The sequence below is a fragment of the Parasteatoda tepidariorum genome, chromosome 9, assembly GCF_982258835.1.
Source record: "Parasteatoda tepidariorum strain Cologne lab strain chromosome 9, Ptep-v5.0, whole genome shotgun sequence".
Lineage (NCBI taxonomy): Eukaryota > Metazoa > Arthropoda > Arachnida > Araneae > Theridiidae > Parasteatoda > Parasteatoda tepidariorum.
In genome coordinates, this window is record NC_141763.1 from 81,850,050 (window position 1) to 81,866,994 (window position 16,945).

Here is a 16,945-nt window from a genome sequence, read left to right on the forward strand (position 1 = left end):
TATATATATATACATGAAACATGATACATTTTTGAAGCCTCCTAAAATTTTCCATGTTTGACACAAATATTTAAATATTATTATTAAAATTTTTCAAAATTTTAAATTTTCGTTTGCTTGAAATTTTCAACGTGAGTAACCTAACATAACACTTTTCAAATGGTATTTAAAGAAATCGAAAACCATTTTAGAGAATAGTTTACTGATTAGTTGTTCCCAACTCTTCATTCTATTGAAGTTTAAGATTAAGTTATTATAGCTTCATTGTAAGTCCTCTTTTCCTAATTAAACAAACTGATTAGTCCGAAAATATTTCGTTGGTACGATGTATTTGATAAGATAAGGGAAACGTTTAACAATCTTAATTATGAACAAATAAATGAAAAAAAAAAAGAACTTTAACTCAGAAAAAAAAATCACTGGAGTTTCACGCTGTATTTCATAATCATAAATTATTGAAATGCTAAATATATTATTTTTCACTTAAGTTGACCTGATTTACAAATTAAGGAAAAAAGTATGAAGTATGTGTGTTAACGGGTTAAGCAAACAATGTTATTTATACTTCTTTTGCTACCTGAAAAATTAATGTACTACAATCAAACAATCAATAAATTACGAAATAATTGAGAAAAAATCAATCACCATTCACTTTAAAACTTATAATGCCTAGAATAAAATGGTTTTGAATATTAAAACAGAAGGAATTAAGTTGTTTTTATTTATTTTTCGATATTTCGATAATCAAGTCCAAACAATCAACAAAATTGTGAATGAAAGAGACAAACTTTTGCACCTTAACGATTTTTGCAGTCACGCACTTTTGCAGTCATTGTGCTCGTTACCTGAAAAAAATGCTGAAAATTCTTGATTATGCACTTTAACGCACTTTAACCCAGTTAAGCAGTAGATTAACAGAATCTTTCAAGCTTTAACGGCATCTTACTGATTGTTACGAATAATAAAAGGTGGGGATTGATTGGGGTTCATGGGAATTTGATTTATTTGTTTTAATTATTATTAAAATTTATTATTTGCATTTAGTTAATATCCTTTTAAGAAAAATTACATTTGGTTGGAAATTGGTTTTAATAAGTGTAAACCGAATGCAGGTTTCGACTTATACGCTGAATACCCACAAAATCAAAAATTTTGAATTCACTAGAAGAGAGTTCTGTACTAGAAATTCTGCACTAGAGAATTATTCACTAATTAACTTACATTATCTAATTTAGTAGATAATGTTAGTAATCCTTTTTCTAACTTAATAGATAAGCACAATAAAATACAAAAATTACTCAGATATTACAACTAGAATTCAAAACTTAACTACTAAATGAATGAATTTTAATCTATTCTGGAGCAAAACGAATTTCATGCCTGGTCTTAAAATATTTATTGATTTACTAATAGAGAGTCTATTTCTACACTAAAAAGTATGGTAATTAACTTACATTATCAACTAAGTATCGGCATTATTTCAGTATTTTAACTTGTTGTTCTATTTAAATAATATAGCAGTGCAAAGATATCTCTTTTTCTTTTTTTCATTCAGATAAGTTCGATCAAACACATAGGTTACTCAGATAATACAACTATATTTTAAGACTTTATTACTAAATGAATGAATTTTAATCTATTCAGGAACAAAACGAATTTTATGCCAGGCTCTAAAATATTTATGGATTTACTAACAGAGAGTCGATTTCTACACTAGAAAGTATGGTAATTAACTTACATTATCTATAATTATCGGCATTATTTCAGTATTTTAACTTGTTGTTCTATTTAAATAATATAGCAGTGCAAAGATATCTCTCTTTCTTTTTTTCATTCAGATAAGTTCGATCAAACACATAGGTTACTCAGATAATACAACTATAATTTAAAACTTTATTACTAAATGAATGAATTTTAATCTATTCAGGAACAAAACGAATTTTATGCCAGGCTGTAAATTATTTATGGATTTACTAACAGAGAGTCGATTTCTACACTAGAAAGTATGGTAATTAACTTACATTATCTATAATTATCGGCATTATTTCAGTATTTTAACTTGTTGTTCTATTTAAATAATATAGCAGTGCAAAGATATCTCTCTTTCTTTTTTTCATTCAGATAAGTTCGATCAAACACATAGGTTACTCAGATAATACAACTATAATTTAAGACTTTATTACTAAATGAATGAATTTTAATCTATTCAGGAACAAAACGAATTTTATGCCAGGCTCTAAAATATTTATGGATTTACTAACAGAGAGTCGATTTCTACACTAGAAAGTATGGTAATTAACTTACATTATCTATAATTATCGGCGTTATTTCAGTACTCAGCCTTGTTGTTCTATTTAAATAATATAGCAGTGCAAAGATATCTCTCTTCCTTTTTTTCATTCAGATAAGTTCGATCAAACACATAGGTTACTCAGATAATACAACTAGAATTTAAGACTTTATTACTAAATGAATGAATTTTAATCTATTCAGGAACAAAACGAATTTTATGCCAGGCTCTAAAATATTTATGGATTTACTAACAGAGAGTCGATTTCTACACTAGAAAGTATGGTAATTAACTTACATTATCTATAATTATCGGCGTTATTTCAGTACTCAGCCTTGTTGTTCTATTTAAATAATATAGCAGTGCAAAGATATCTCTCTTCCTTTTTTTCATTCAGATAAGTTCGATCAAACACATAGGTTACTCAGATAATACAACTAGAATTTAAGACTTTATTACTAAATGAATGAATTTGACCAATTTAAGAATGAAACGAGTTTTATTGCTTACTGTAAAGTAACAATCTAATAAATCTAAATAAAAATGCAATTTATGACTCATGTAAACTCAAAATGAATGCAAAGAACTAGACTACTTAACTACTTCAAACTTAAAAAAATGCATTAAGAAATATACTTATACAAATCAGAGTAAATAATCATGTAAGTCATTAAAACTCATTTTAAAAATCATTAAAATATTTCCTAAATGCAATTATTAAAAAATTTATGTAAAAAATTTAACTGATTTCTATATAGCTATCAAAAGTATATAGTGATTTTTTTTTATTTAAATTTAACTTAAGCTACATATTTCCAATTTAGATTTTGGAAAAAACGAAGAAAGAAATCGTTTGTTTATTAATTTTGTTTCAAAAAATAATATGGAATATAAGTGCAGTATGTAAATATAAATGTGTACTTTCAAAGACACTGTAAAAATTTTTAGTGTATCTTAACACCAAAAGAATTTCGCTAACCAATTTGCACCAAAAGTGGTGTAGTGAAACAGAAATAATTTGGTATAAGCAAACTGCTCTGGTTCAGGACAAAATTACGATCTGCGGGTGGATGGATGACGCGTGAATGCGTCCTCCCTGTAAAACGGGATGTGACGTATGTGCGTGGTGGAAATAGAATTCTTGTCCATAGATGGCGCCACTTCAAAACAAGAAGAAGTGCACCCCTCTGCCTTAAAATAGGCTTGTCAATATTGACAAGTAGCATAAGACAACAACAACAACCATTTTCAATGTTCAGTAACGTTAAAGTTAATGATAACTTTTAAATAAAATAAAAAACAAAAGAGTCAACAAAGTCATTTTTTCACTACGCTGTAAAACGTATCTGAACACCAAAAAATGATGGCAACTACTTTACAACATTTCATTACATGTTCCACTAGACCAAAACCAAGGATAGTTCCTTAGTGCAGTGAACACCTAAACACTTTTTATATTACTTGGTGAAAAATAGCCGCTACCATGTTTGTTGCTCAGTGACACTGAAATTTTTAATTACAGTAAAATAAGATACGCATAAGAGTCAGTAAAGTTACTTTTACGATGCAATATTAAGCAAGAATCATAAATTTAGGATTCATATGTACAATATTTTTTAAAATGAAATTAGTTTGGTAATTAAAAACTTACACATAGCACAGAGAAAATATTGATATGATTTCAAACAAAGTTTAATAAAACCGAAGGGAATGTAATTTAAATATTATTAAAAATTATTTGATTTAATTTATAGATTTATGTAAATCTTATGAAAACATAAATATCTTTAGAATAGTACTAAAAATATACATGCGTTTTATAACAGTTTACATGATCAGTTTGCCAAATCCATCCAGCAAGAAACTAGGAATTGCTTGGAAAATAATAAACCATATGACACAATATAAATATCAGTAACCAGGATAAATATCAGTAACTGTAACTTATTAAATAGGATATGAGCAGTGTGTAGCCTCAAACCGTTAAGAAGATTTTGTAACCATCGTTGAACAGTCGACCCAATTCTGAGTTGACGACTACTAATGTTCAACTCCGCAGCCTTGTAATTTGAAACACAATCTAGAAGAACTCCTGGATCAAGTATTGAGATAAATTTACCTTCGTGGAATGACTTTTTGGTGGAACTAACCCGCATTTGCGTTACATGGAGAGGAAAACAAAGAAAACTCCCCTTAGCTAGCCTGACGACAAGGGGACTCAAGCCAATGATTGATCTAATATTGAGGATATTTTACATTGTAGTCGGTGCGAGCCGAGTGAGGAATTCGGATCAACGAGCCATTTCTGGATTTCGCACAAGGTTCACCTTACTGGAAGGCGAACTCTCTGTCACCTGAGCCACCACGTCTCATCCTCAAGAAGATTTTATTTTATTTTATAGCTGTCGTTGAACAGCCGACCCAATTTTGGGTTTGAACTACTAATGTTCAACTCCGTAGCCTTGTAATTTTGAACCCAATTCAGAAGACAAGGGAACTCCGGATCAAGTAATAGGAGAAACTTGCCTTCGTGGAGGATTTTTTTGATGGAGCTAACTCGGAGTAAGTATTGAGAGAAATTTACATTCCTGGAGAACTTTTTTGACGGAACTCACTCGCAACGCATTTGCGTTGTATTGAGAAGAAAATCACGAACCCCCCCCCCCCCGGTTGGCCTTACAGCAAAGGGACTCAAACCCATGATCCGTCTACCGCTGAGCATATTTTATATCAACTTTGAGGAAATTTGTATAAAGCTGCAATCGCTGGGATTCGAACCTTGTTCACCTCATTGAAATGCGAACGTTCTATACTCTGACTCACCACGGTTCCGTCAAGAAGATTGAAATTATTTGGAAAATATATGATTTTAGAACTAGCACAGCCGTAGGTTTAGGTCAATAGCTAAGCCTAGTTAGCTAAGCCTAAGCTTCGATATTCGTCTTCATATTTTCAAATACTATATCATATTTCAGATATTTTCAGATTTACTTCATAAACATCAAAATTCGAAGTCTTAACAATTATTGGTGTTTATGCTTTACTGCATCAAATGAATTCGTACAACACTGAAGTAAATAGAAGCTAAATATTATTATTTTATACAATTGATGGATTTATGTAAATATTAAAAAAACATAAATATCTTTATTATACTACTACTGAAAATATACAACTAAAAACACTTAATATGAGTATTTTGTCAAATCAATCAGACCAATGATCTGCTCCCCAGAAATAGGAAAAGATTATGGCTTTGCATTAATTAATGCATTGTATAAGTTGTAAGCGATTTTATAAAATTTCAGTGCATTGAATTTTTCTTTTCCTGTTAAAGTATTTTTTATTAATATCTGCTACTGATATATTTGTTCTTTTAAAATATTTTGCTTTGTAGTATATTTAGTAAACAAAGAAAATTACATAATTGTTAATTGCATAGAGAGTTATAAAGTGCATAGCGCATAGACAAATTTTGGAAAAACTGAAAATGTACAATCTTTGTAAATTTGTAGTAATTAAATTTTTTTGAATATTGGATGACATGAATTGGTCAGTGTATGAGTGAGTTGCCGTCTTTTGTGTTCGTGTATGGCATGCATTTATAATATTTAAAAAAAAAACAACAGGTAACTTTCATAACAAGTGAACTCTTCAGTTGCGAGTGATAATAAATAAAAATTATCATAGATACACAAAATTATGCTAACTCATTATATCAACACTTAAAACACTTGAAAAATTATACGTCATGAGAGACCTATAGTATAGGATTGCATTACTTTCTACAAATAAACATACTTAAAAAGCTAATTTAAAATTTCTGTTGCAAGTAATGGTGCAAAGGTCTTTGCGCAAGAATTTATTTATGTCTTTTTCTGTTTATTTCATGTTATCTTCCAATCAGTTTTTAACAAAAACAAATGTTTAAAGATAAATTCTTTTGTGTGAGAAAGCAAATAAATAGGAGGAATTTTTCTGACCAAGATGGCCATTTAGTAAACGTCTTTATTTGAGGAAGTGATTTATCATATTCATTTATCTCACATTCATAGTTCTGGAAATTAATCAGTGTAACTGATAACAACTCTTCGATAATACAATTTTCGTTTTGTTTCTTTTCTATCGTAAGCACTCTTGTGAATAAGACATTTAACTAGCTTAATCTAAATATACTATAATTAATAATATTTTTGGTGAGTAATTAAAATTCTTTTTCTTAAAATTTTTTATTTAAATCTGGAAAAGTATTTAAAAAATTTTCAAATAATTTATAACTGCTGAAAATTTTTTTTGCAGAACATTAAACTACTGTATTAGAAGTGTATATTTTATCAATTAGGAAAATTAAAATTTTAAAGGAGTCTTATTTGCTTTTAAAGTTTTTGATTAGATAAATATAATTTAATTTTTTAAATTTTACTTGATGGAAACTAATTATAATAAATGAAATTTGATGATAAATAAATAAAGTTTGATTTTAAATAAATAAAACCTTGTTTTTCTTACAAATTAATTCAAAAATTGAAGCACAAAGCAGCAGTTTTTAGTTAAGAAACCATAAAGCTTTGTTTAAATTCATTTAAGTCTGAAAAAGTATTTAAATAGTTTTCGAGTAATTAAAAACTATTTAAAATATTTCTACAAAATATTAATTTACTGCATCAAAAGGGCCTATTTTATCATATAAAACACTAAAATGCATTAAAAATTTAAAAAAGATTTTAATTTGTTATCTATTTTTTAATTAGATAAACTTAATTAACTTTCTGAAATTTTAACTGATTGAAAAGAATCTTAGTAATTTGAGCTTAAAAATAAATAAAATTTGACTTAAAAAAATAAAATCTAGTTATATTTACAAATTAATGAAAAAATTGAAACACAAAATAACGGTTGTATTCTTTCCCCTCTATATAAATGACATTTTAATCCTGTATATTTTAAGTGAAAGACATTACTTTAAGTAAAATTAAGGATTTTTTTTCATTACAGCAATGATTGTAGTTAAATAATGGAAAACATAAGCATTCCGAAATACGAGGTTACAAAGGAATTTATTAAATTAGGTTTTGTAATAAGATATATATTGTACCATTGGAAAATCCTCTTCTTATTATAATTATAATAAAATTATTGAAATTCTTGTTCATAGAGATTTTAATACTCCAATAAAAGTAAAATTAATAAATTAAATTCACTATGCAGGATAACATTTGTTAGGGATATTAACTATAAATGTAATTGCAAACTTCCTTGTTGCGTAAATGTCATGAAACTATTTATATTGAGAAAAAAATAGAGACTCACATAAAATAAAAATTCATATTTATTTCCTTTTATTTACTTATATATGTATTTATTTTTTTGAAATGCAATCTGGAATTAAAAAATGTTGCAATTTTCCGTGCATTGATTGTTATAATATGTGATTTATTTAGGTCAATTTTAAAAGCTTGTTGTTTGTTAATGTATTAAATATCGTTTTCATTGCTTTATTTGTATTACATTTCAAGGAACTTCAAACAATTATGAAGCCAATAGTAGCAGATCCAAATCCTAAATTACTTTATCAACCTCAAATCAAAGAGACTCAACTTGTTCGCTTTTGCAGATTTGTAGAACAAAGGCATCCAGTGAAATTAGGTAATATAAACAAATATACTTTATTCGTAATTAAATAAACATACTTATCAATTTAACATTTTCTTATAATTATAAATCTATAATTTTCGTTTAACTTATTAGCAGATTTATGATTTTCAGAAGAGTCAAATTTTATAGATCATAATAGTTTTGAAATATTCAATTTAACACCTATCCGAGGATGTAATGTTTTTTGTGATTAATCAAATTAAAAGTTAGTTAAATTTTATATTTTGAAATGTGTTCAAACGATCATCTGCATTGCATTACTAACATAGTATTGCCAAATACTAGATTTTTATACTTCTTTTATCTTTTTCTGAGATACAAGATAGAGGAGAGGGAGTTAATGTGGACTATAACTCTTAACTTTTGCTTTTATTTATCAAATTTTATTCATGAGATATCGTAGATTGGTAATATTGATGTAAAAAAAAGGGATCTCCGTGAATAACTTTTGATCTGATGATCGAATCATCACGTTCTATGACTCAATCTTAATGATTAGAGGGGGTGACCTCAAACATGCTAATTAATTAGTGCAGACGATATTTTAAATTACGAAATCAGACACAAAAACGTACTTTCTCTGAATAGAGATATCTTTTCTTCTTTTACGGATTCGGATTTCCTCGGAAAAAAATGGGTCACCCTGAATAACTCTTGATCTAATGATCGAATCATCACGTTCTAGGACTCAATCTTAATGATTCGAGGGGTGACCTCAAACATGCTAATTAATTAGTGCAGACGATATTTTAAATTACGAAATCAGACACAAAAACGTACTTTCTCTGAAAAGAGATATCTTTTTTTTTTTTTTTACGGATTTGGATTTCTGACCTCCCAAATATAGGGGGTAGCCGCAATCTGGGAAATACGGTTTCCGAAGTTTGATCACGAGAGCGGTCCAAAGTTTGGACCCCTTAATGTTAATTTTACTTTTTGCGTATTTCGCTATATCTCGAGAACTTTTTAAGCACATCGAAAAAATTTTGAACTCAATTATATATTTCATTTGCCCAAAACTACCGTGCAAAAACTAAATTTCTGTAAATATTCATTATTTTTTATTACTTCATTAAGTAATTAAAAATATTTGAACAGCAAAAGTATAAAAGTATTTATATCGCTTTCAAGTATCTAATTTTGCCTAACAAAATACAAAATTAGAGAGAAATCGATGCAATAGTTCCTGAGACATAAAATTTTAAACATATGGCTTTTTGAAATTAGATTTTTCAGAAACAATTCAACAGATTTATCTCAAATTTTTTATTTTGGCATGTAAACCTAAATACTTTGAAATGATGTAAATAATTGTATACCTTGTTAATTTTTCTGATAATGTTAATTTCTTCCGACTATTATTAAATAAAATAATAAAAAATAAATAAATATTTACTGAAATTTATTTTTTGAGTGGAATTTTCTTTGAGAAAACGAATTTTATAGTTGTGCTCAAAATTTTTTAAATTTGCTTAAAAAGTTCCAAAGATATGGTGGTATACGTAAAAAGAAATATTAGTATTAAAGGGTTCGAACTTTGGACCCCTTTCCTGACCAAACTATATTTCTCAGATTGCGGCTTCCCTCTATATTTTGAATGTCAGAAATCCAAATCCATCGAAAAAATTTTTATTTAGAGAAAGTACGTTTTTGTGTCTGATTTCATGACCTAAAATATCGTCTGCACTTATTAATTAGCATGTTTGAGGTCATTTCCTCGATCCATTAAGATTGAGTCTTAGAACATGAAAATTCGGTCATTAGATCAAAAGTTATTCTGGATGTATCATTATTTTGGCCCACTGTGCACCTTATTTTTATTGCTATTCATGTCCAAGTCTTAGCAACTTATCATTAAATGTTATTTAACTGAGAATTTTTGATTTTATTGCTATTCAAGTTAAATTGCTTGTAGCATATCATTCAATGTTATTTTATAGTTATTGATTTTACTACTACTAATGTCAAACTTTTAACGACTATCATTCAATGTTATATGATAGTGAATTATTCATTTCATTGCTATTCACGTCAAACAATTAACATCTTATTATTCAATTTTATCTTATCGAGCTTATTTTATTACTACTCATGTCAAACTCTCAACAACGTATCATTCAAAGTTATTTGATAGAGAATTAATGATTTTATTGCCACTCATATCAAACTCTTAACAACTATTATTTAATGTTATATGATAGAGAATTATTGATTTTATTGCTATTCATGTCAAACAGTTAACATTTTATTATTCAATGTTATCTTATAGAGCTTATTTTATTACTTCTCATGTCAAACTCTCAAAAACCTATCATTCAAAGTTATTTGATAGAGAATTAATGATTTTATTGCCTCTCATGTCAAACTCTTAACTCTTCATTCAATGTTATTTGATAGAGAATTAATGATTTTATTGCCACTTATGTCAAACTCTTAACTCTTCATTCAATATTACTTGATAGAGAACTAATGATTTTAAAGCTACAAATTTCAAACTCTCAGAAATTTATCAATGTTGTTTAATAGTATATTATTGTTTCTATTGCTGCTTATCAAATACATTTAAGATTTCGCTTTTCAGAAAATTATTGGGATCTTCATGCATGGTCTGTAAAAAATTATCCAGAGTTTTGGGATTGCGTTTGGAAATTTTTTGATATCCATACTCTCCAGCCCTACACCGAAGTAAGAAGACATTTTTAAAATCACATTTCAATAACTTACGATTCGAATAATTATCAAGAATCTTTCCAGATTGATTTTGCGTACTTCGCCCACTGGAAGAAGTCGTATTTTTGAACTATTTTTTCTCAAAAACTATTTAATTCTCCTCATATCTTGGTTTTAATAATTTAAAACTACGTAGATTAAGTTGAAGCAAAAAATTGCATACCTTACCTTTCAGACTGTTTTCGACCATTAGTAAAAAAAATAATTAAAATAAATACATAGTAGTTATTTATAGTTACAGTAAGTAAATTAGTAGTTACAAAATTATTTTTAGAACAATCTATATTTGGATAAATAAGTTTTCTAAATATGAGCAACAATCGTTTGATTCACTTCATTAATAATCGGAGATATGTCGAAATATGCAAGAAGTTATTGACGTGTGCCTGTTTAGGCGGAGGGGATGCGATTGTTCTTGTTTTCCAGTGGCGCCATCTATGGCCAAGAATTCAACTTCTGCCACACCATACGTCAAACCCGTTTATAGGGCGAACTCATTCATCCACAGATCGTAATTTTGACCTGAATCAGAGAACGATCGATCTCCAATCTAGTACCCCCAGAGGTATTGATTTCTTATGGGAACATGGATGACTTTCGTGACTCGACAGATTTAACGTGCATCAGTCACTTTACTACACGGGGAGTCTTCGACCGGCGGGGTTCGAACTCACGAACTCTCGGACAAGGGTCCAGTGCCCTACCGACCAGGCTAACTCGGCGCTACACAAGAAGTGAAATTAGCATTAAGCCCAGATAGCAGTGTAAGGTTGATTTTAACAACAGCATTAACCTAGAAGGAATTCAACAAGGTTTATAGATGATTAGCCATTAAACCACGCAAGCTTGATACAATGTTAAATTTAATTATGCTAGTTTACGCGATATGAGACAAAGTTGAAAAAAGTAAAAACAAAGTTTACAGTAAAAGTTGAAGAAAAGAAGAGATTTTTTTGTAATTCTTTTTGCATACCTTTATTCAATTTGACAGCTTGGCATTCCAATATTTCCACTTAGTTAAAAAAATATTAATTATTTAACTTTCTCATACCAATAAAATGAAAATGAAACAACATTTGCAGTAAGTTTGTCTGCTGTCTGGGGAGGTTCCAAAACTTTTACCTGCTCTTCTGCTTCTCAGAGCCATACTCTCCAGATTGCGGCTACTTTCTATATTTTGATAGCCAAAATGCCAAATCCATCAAAAAATTTGTTTTTTTTAGAGAAAATACTTTTTTTGCATCTGATTTCTTAGCTTAAAATATAGTGTGTACAGACTATACTCTGTTGCAAGTTAAGAAAAAACCCTTATCTGTATGGAGCACGCTAAATAGATGCGAACTCTAAGCTCGAACGAATATTAAAATCACCAACTCTTGAAACGACGTAGCACGGCCTTCTTTTTGCTTATAAAAATATCACGAATTAAATTTCTGCACGACGAGTTTAATTTTTAAAAGCTTTTATATTGTTTTGAAAGTATAATTATATAATTTGATAGCGAAATAAAACGTAACTATGTGCAGTCGCCTATGATTAATTAAATCCAATACCGCTATGGTCTATTCTTAACTTGCAACGGAGTATAATTTAAATGCTTGAGATTCGGATCTCAAACCATGAAGATTGAACCCTAGTACATGAAAATATAGTAATTAGATCAAAAGTTATTAAAGGTATTTGCTTTTTTGGCACACTACGTGCATTGTTTGATTTGGCATTGTTTCCACAGCTCCGTAACAGCCTTTCTCATACATCTAAAATTTACATTCTAGAAAATTTTTAAAAATATTTAAAAAAAATTGACTTTTTTAAAAATATTTAATAATTTTTAAAATTTTTTTTAAATGCAAAATATTAAAATAATTGTTTACATAAAATTAAATTTCTTTATATAAACAATTATTTTAATAGCTTTTATCATTGGATAATACTTAATATTATTAAACTAAACTCAGCGGCGCGACAGCGGTAGAGGGCCAAGGCCTACTGTGACCATCTCAGTTTTCTTGACCTTGGGCTCTAGGGTGCAGAAGCAGATGTTCCGGTTAGGTGGTCAGGCGAACGCGGAACCCCCAGTGTTTAGTTCCCAAGCATGGTTGGTACTCATTTATCGACCCACTGAAGGGATGAAAGGCTGCGTCAAACTTGCCCGGCCCGAGAATCGAACCAGGGACCTATGGCACGACAGCGCGAAGCGCTACCACTCAACCACCGGGCGTCACTTAATATTATTGCCTTGCTAAAATTCTATTCGCAAAGATACTTTTGCGCTCGCAATTCCCGAATATTATGAATAGTATTGAATACAGATTAAATATTTATCTATAGGTTTATGATAAGGAAAATGACTTTACGAACATGGAATGGTTCAAGGGAGCTCGAATCAACTACGCAGCAAACATTTTGAAATACAGAGATTCACATACAGCTATAATTGAATGCGGTAAGTAGATTGCTTGTTGTTACTGTACATTATTATTGGTTGTAGTTAGCGAAAAATAATGAATCATAAAACAATAATGCTTACAAAATAAATGCTTATATCATAACTAAAAGTTGTAATTTTATTCATTAGTTTTTACAAATGTAAGAATATAAGCTAACAATCCTTAGAATGTTTGAGAAGTATTATATTTTAAAACTATAATCATCCCTAAAAATGAGGGTGAAGTTGGGTGAAGAATTAAGTCAGGTTGAAATTATCACGTTTACAAACTCGTACTATAATTGCAATAATTGTCAGCCGTCTTATAATTTACTTGTTTACCTACTTTAAAACTCTGAATTTTGGAGTCTTTTTTAATGTTTTTTAGAAATTTAATTTTGTTACCAATTAACAAAGGAAAAAATGGCTATTTTAATGAATATTTTATCCCCCTTGGAACCACCTATTTGTTGAATATTTTTTAAATTTAGCGTAAACAAAAAGGTTCTTTTGAACTTTTGCATTTATTTCTTTATTTCTTTCCAGATGATTATGACAATGTCGCCTATATCACATATGCACAGTTGTACGAAGAAGTCAAAATATATAGAGAAGCTTTGAAAGAGAATGGAATATGCAAAGGAGATGTAGTTGGAGGTATAAAGCATGTACTTATTTATCAACACGTGACACTAAGTTATTTCCAATTATATATATATATATATATATATATATATATATATATATATATATATATATATATATATATATATATATATATATATATATATATATATATATATATATATATATATATATATATATATATATATATATATATATATATATATATATATATATATATATATATATATATATATATATAACAATAGGCTCGCCCAGGTTTTCATGGTTTCTCTCCCAAGAACAATGTTTTCATGGGGCACATTAGGACCCATAATCCTCATAGAACAATCCCTGACGTCTGTAAGCTACTTGAACATAGTTGCATTCACCCATTCATGACAGCAGTTTTTCCTGCGGGGGATGGTGTTTACCAACAGGTCATAAGGGTCGAATCGTCGAGGAACATTCCAGTGACTTTCAAGTCATGTCTTTGCCCCCAAATTCACCTGACCTTAATCCAATAGAGCATTTGTGGTCCTACTTGGAAAACCTAAGTCGTGCTGCCACGCTACCCCCTCGCAATGTGAGGGAATTGCAAGACCAGTTGGTGAGCGCTTGGTACCAGATACCTCAGACTACCTATCAGCACCTTGCCAATGCCACGGCGGGTGCTAGCAGATTTGAGGGCTAAAGGTGGTCCTACATGTTATTAGCAGGGTGATCGTAATGTAATGGCTCTTCGGTGTATATTGATACTACTGATAGAGGAGATTACGTAACTGCGCAGTAAAAAAATTCCGGATCAAAGTACTGGCAAAGAAAACCTGTACTCAGTATGTTAGTAATGTTTACCGCAGCATGTTATGGAACAAAAAACCTGATATACTGTAATTTTAACAGTAATAACTACCTTAAAATATCTGTATTACACTTATTAAATAAATAATTCTGTGAAAGTTACGTTATAATATTTTATAGTAAAATGGATTTTACGGATGATGCTGGTGCTTAATACCGTAATTTAATCTGGAATTTTTTTACAGTGTGCTGTCTTCAATAAACATCTTTTAAACCAATGAAGTACATTGAAGGTTGTAAATTAACGCAAAACAACACTGAGAAAAGAAGTATGGTTTAAACTAATAGAATATGGTAAAATCTATTGAGCTCCTGGCTCTATGGGAACATCAAAAAGATAGATAATTTTTACCGAAGTGGTTTGGTACTGGTTTTGGTAAAATTAACAATAAAATTTGGTTTTATAATATTTTATAAAATTTTTTAAAGAGGGTAAAGCATGTTAACTTTATCATGATTTCTTAGAGCCTGGCATACAATTTGGTCAAATATTTGCTTTTCAGTTTTACATTTTTTACTAAATGTAGGGTAATAAGAACTATAATTTTAAAATTCAGAATTTTCAGTAAACCATCGCCATATGAACGAAAAAATTACCGAAAAAATGGTTTAAATACCGTAAGTTTCAGTTTCATAAATCAGAATTGCAGTTTTTTTTAATTTTTTATTTTTTAAAACTTTTTTTTAACCATAAATGTCATTACAATATAGCACGGTAATTTTATCAAATTTTTTTTTTGCCGTGAAGGAAAAAACCAGTTAAGTTACTGGTTTTGACGTTTTTATCACCCTTTTCGTTAATAATTCTTCTGGTTTTGATAGCGTTTTTCTTCGCTTTAATATCAATTTGTGACTCCTAATATGTAGAGATATTTACTTCGTTCCTAGGAATAATAATAAAAGTCCATATAAGGTGGTGATTACAGAACACTCTGTATTTATTCTTCTATAATCGCACTTGCATAAAATCTAATACCATTTATTTTTCATTATTTCTTACAATCTAAATTAACAAATTAATCATTTATATATTTGTCATTATATTTTTAAAAACCATTCATAAAGATTTTCAATATAATTTATTAGAACTTCTTAATTTTTTATCATCACAATTTATTAGGACTTTTTAATTTCTTGTATCAATTTAAGGTTAATTTTATTTGCAGTATATATGTCAAATAAGAAGGAAGCAATTTTCTCCTTTCTCGCAACTGCGAGTCTTGGTGCAAAATGGTGTGGATCACTGCCTCTTATGGGTGTAAAGGTATCATTAACATTTATGTATCGTTTTTACAAAACTTTTGAAACATTATAATAGAAGTGTTTTACTGGTGTTAATATTCTATTTATAATGTTTATTCTGGCTTAATCTAAGAGTTTTGTTTTGTGATATTTCAGGGAGCTCTTTCACGATTTGAGCAAGAACAGCCTAAAGTACTTTTCACTGCAGGAAACTTTCATTTTGAAGACACAGAGATTAAAATGATGGAAAAACTTCCCGCTGTTGTAAACGGTTTGTATGGGCTTTTGTTTGCTTTTTAAAGAATGTGTACCGTATCTACCACTACAAAATTACAACTACAATTCACTAGAATATAAGACACATTAACTTGATTCTATGGTGGGGTACCTTTTTATAGATGAAGGTTGACATGGTCGATAGCTACCATCGCCCCACATTGGTGACCTTTGGACGTGATGTGAACACGCCTATCTTGACAGTAACGCCCACTTCGATCTGAAAACGCCTACTTCGATGGATGGTCCACATTAAACAGTTGACTTGCTACTTGTGACTGCAACATTATCCGTCTCTTCGCACTGTTGCTACTCAGTCTCGTCTCTACACTCGACTGCTAACGACAACACAGAAGCGACTACGACCATGAAGTTAAAAGACCTCTCACAATCAGCACTCAAAAAGTACGGTGATCTTAATGCAGCTCTCCCGGCTTCTCTCAAAAACCGCAATGAATCAACTAGGGGCGTCCGTTCTTCGAATTCTATAGCAGATATAATTCTGGTGGGGGAGTACTGCAGCGTTTCTACCATTACAAAATTACAACTACAATTCACTAGAATATAAGACATGTTAACTCGATTCTATGGGGGGGGGGGTGCCTTTTCATAGATAAAATTTGACATGGTCGATAACTACTACCCCCAGAAATTATTGCACTATAGTTTAATACAACCCTTGTCAACGGAATTTTTTTTTTTTTTTTTATTAATTTACCTTGTTCAGTTATTTAAATTTGCAAAAATTTCATTCTCATTTTTCATTAATCTTCCAATTTAATAAAGATCTACTCTACTGGAAAAATAGGTAAGTAAAATTTTCTTTTCTAATTTAAAAT

General features: G+C 29.4%; 1 protein-coding gene across 2 annotated transcripts in view; it reads left to right on the top strand.

The window, feature by feature from the left end:
• The first annotated feature begins 2,457 nt into the window (after positions 1-2,457).
• LOC107442734 (acetoacetyl-CoA synthetase) overlaps positions 2,458-16,945 on the top strand; it is a 33,094-nt gene continuing 18,606 nt past the window's right edge. Inside the window, exons 1-7 of one of the 2 annotated variants that reach the window (XM_043041416.3) lie at positions 2,458-2,574; positions 7,807-7,936; positions 10,527-10,630; positions 13,007-13,121; positions 13,650-13,760; positions 15,755-15,852; positions 15,987-16,101. In XM_043041416.3, the coding sequence (XP_042897350.2) occupies positions 2,572-2,574; positions 7,807-7,936; positions 10,527-10,630; positions 13,007-13,121; positions 13,650-13,760; positions 15,755-15,852; positions 15,987-16,101 (676 nt within the window). In that variant the 5' untranslated portion in view covers positions 2,458-2,571. Of the gene's footprint in view, positions 2,575-6,255; positions 6,487-7,806; positions 7,937-10,526; positions 10,631-13,006; positions 13,122-13,649; positions 13,761-15,754; positions 15,853-15,986; positions 16,102-16,945 lie in introns of those variants that run through there. The other variant, XM_087152246.1, reaches the window with a different exon arrangement.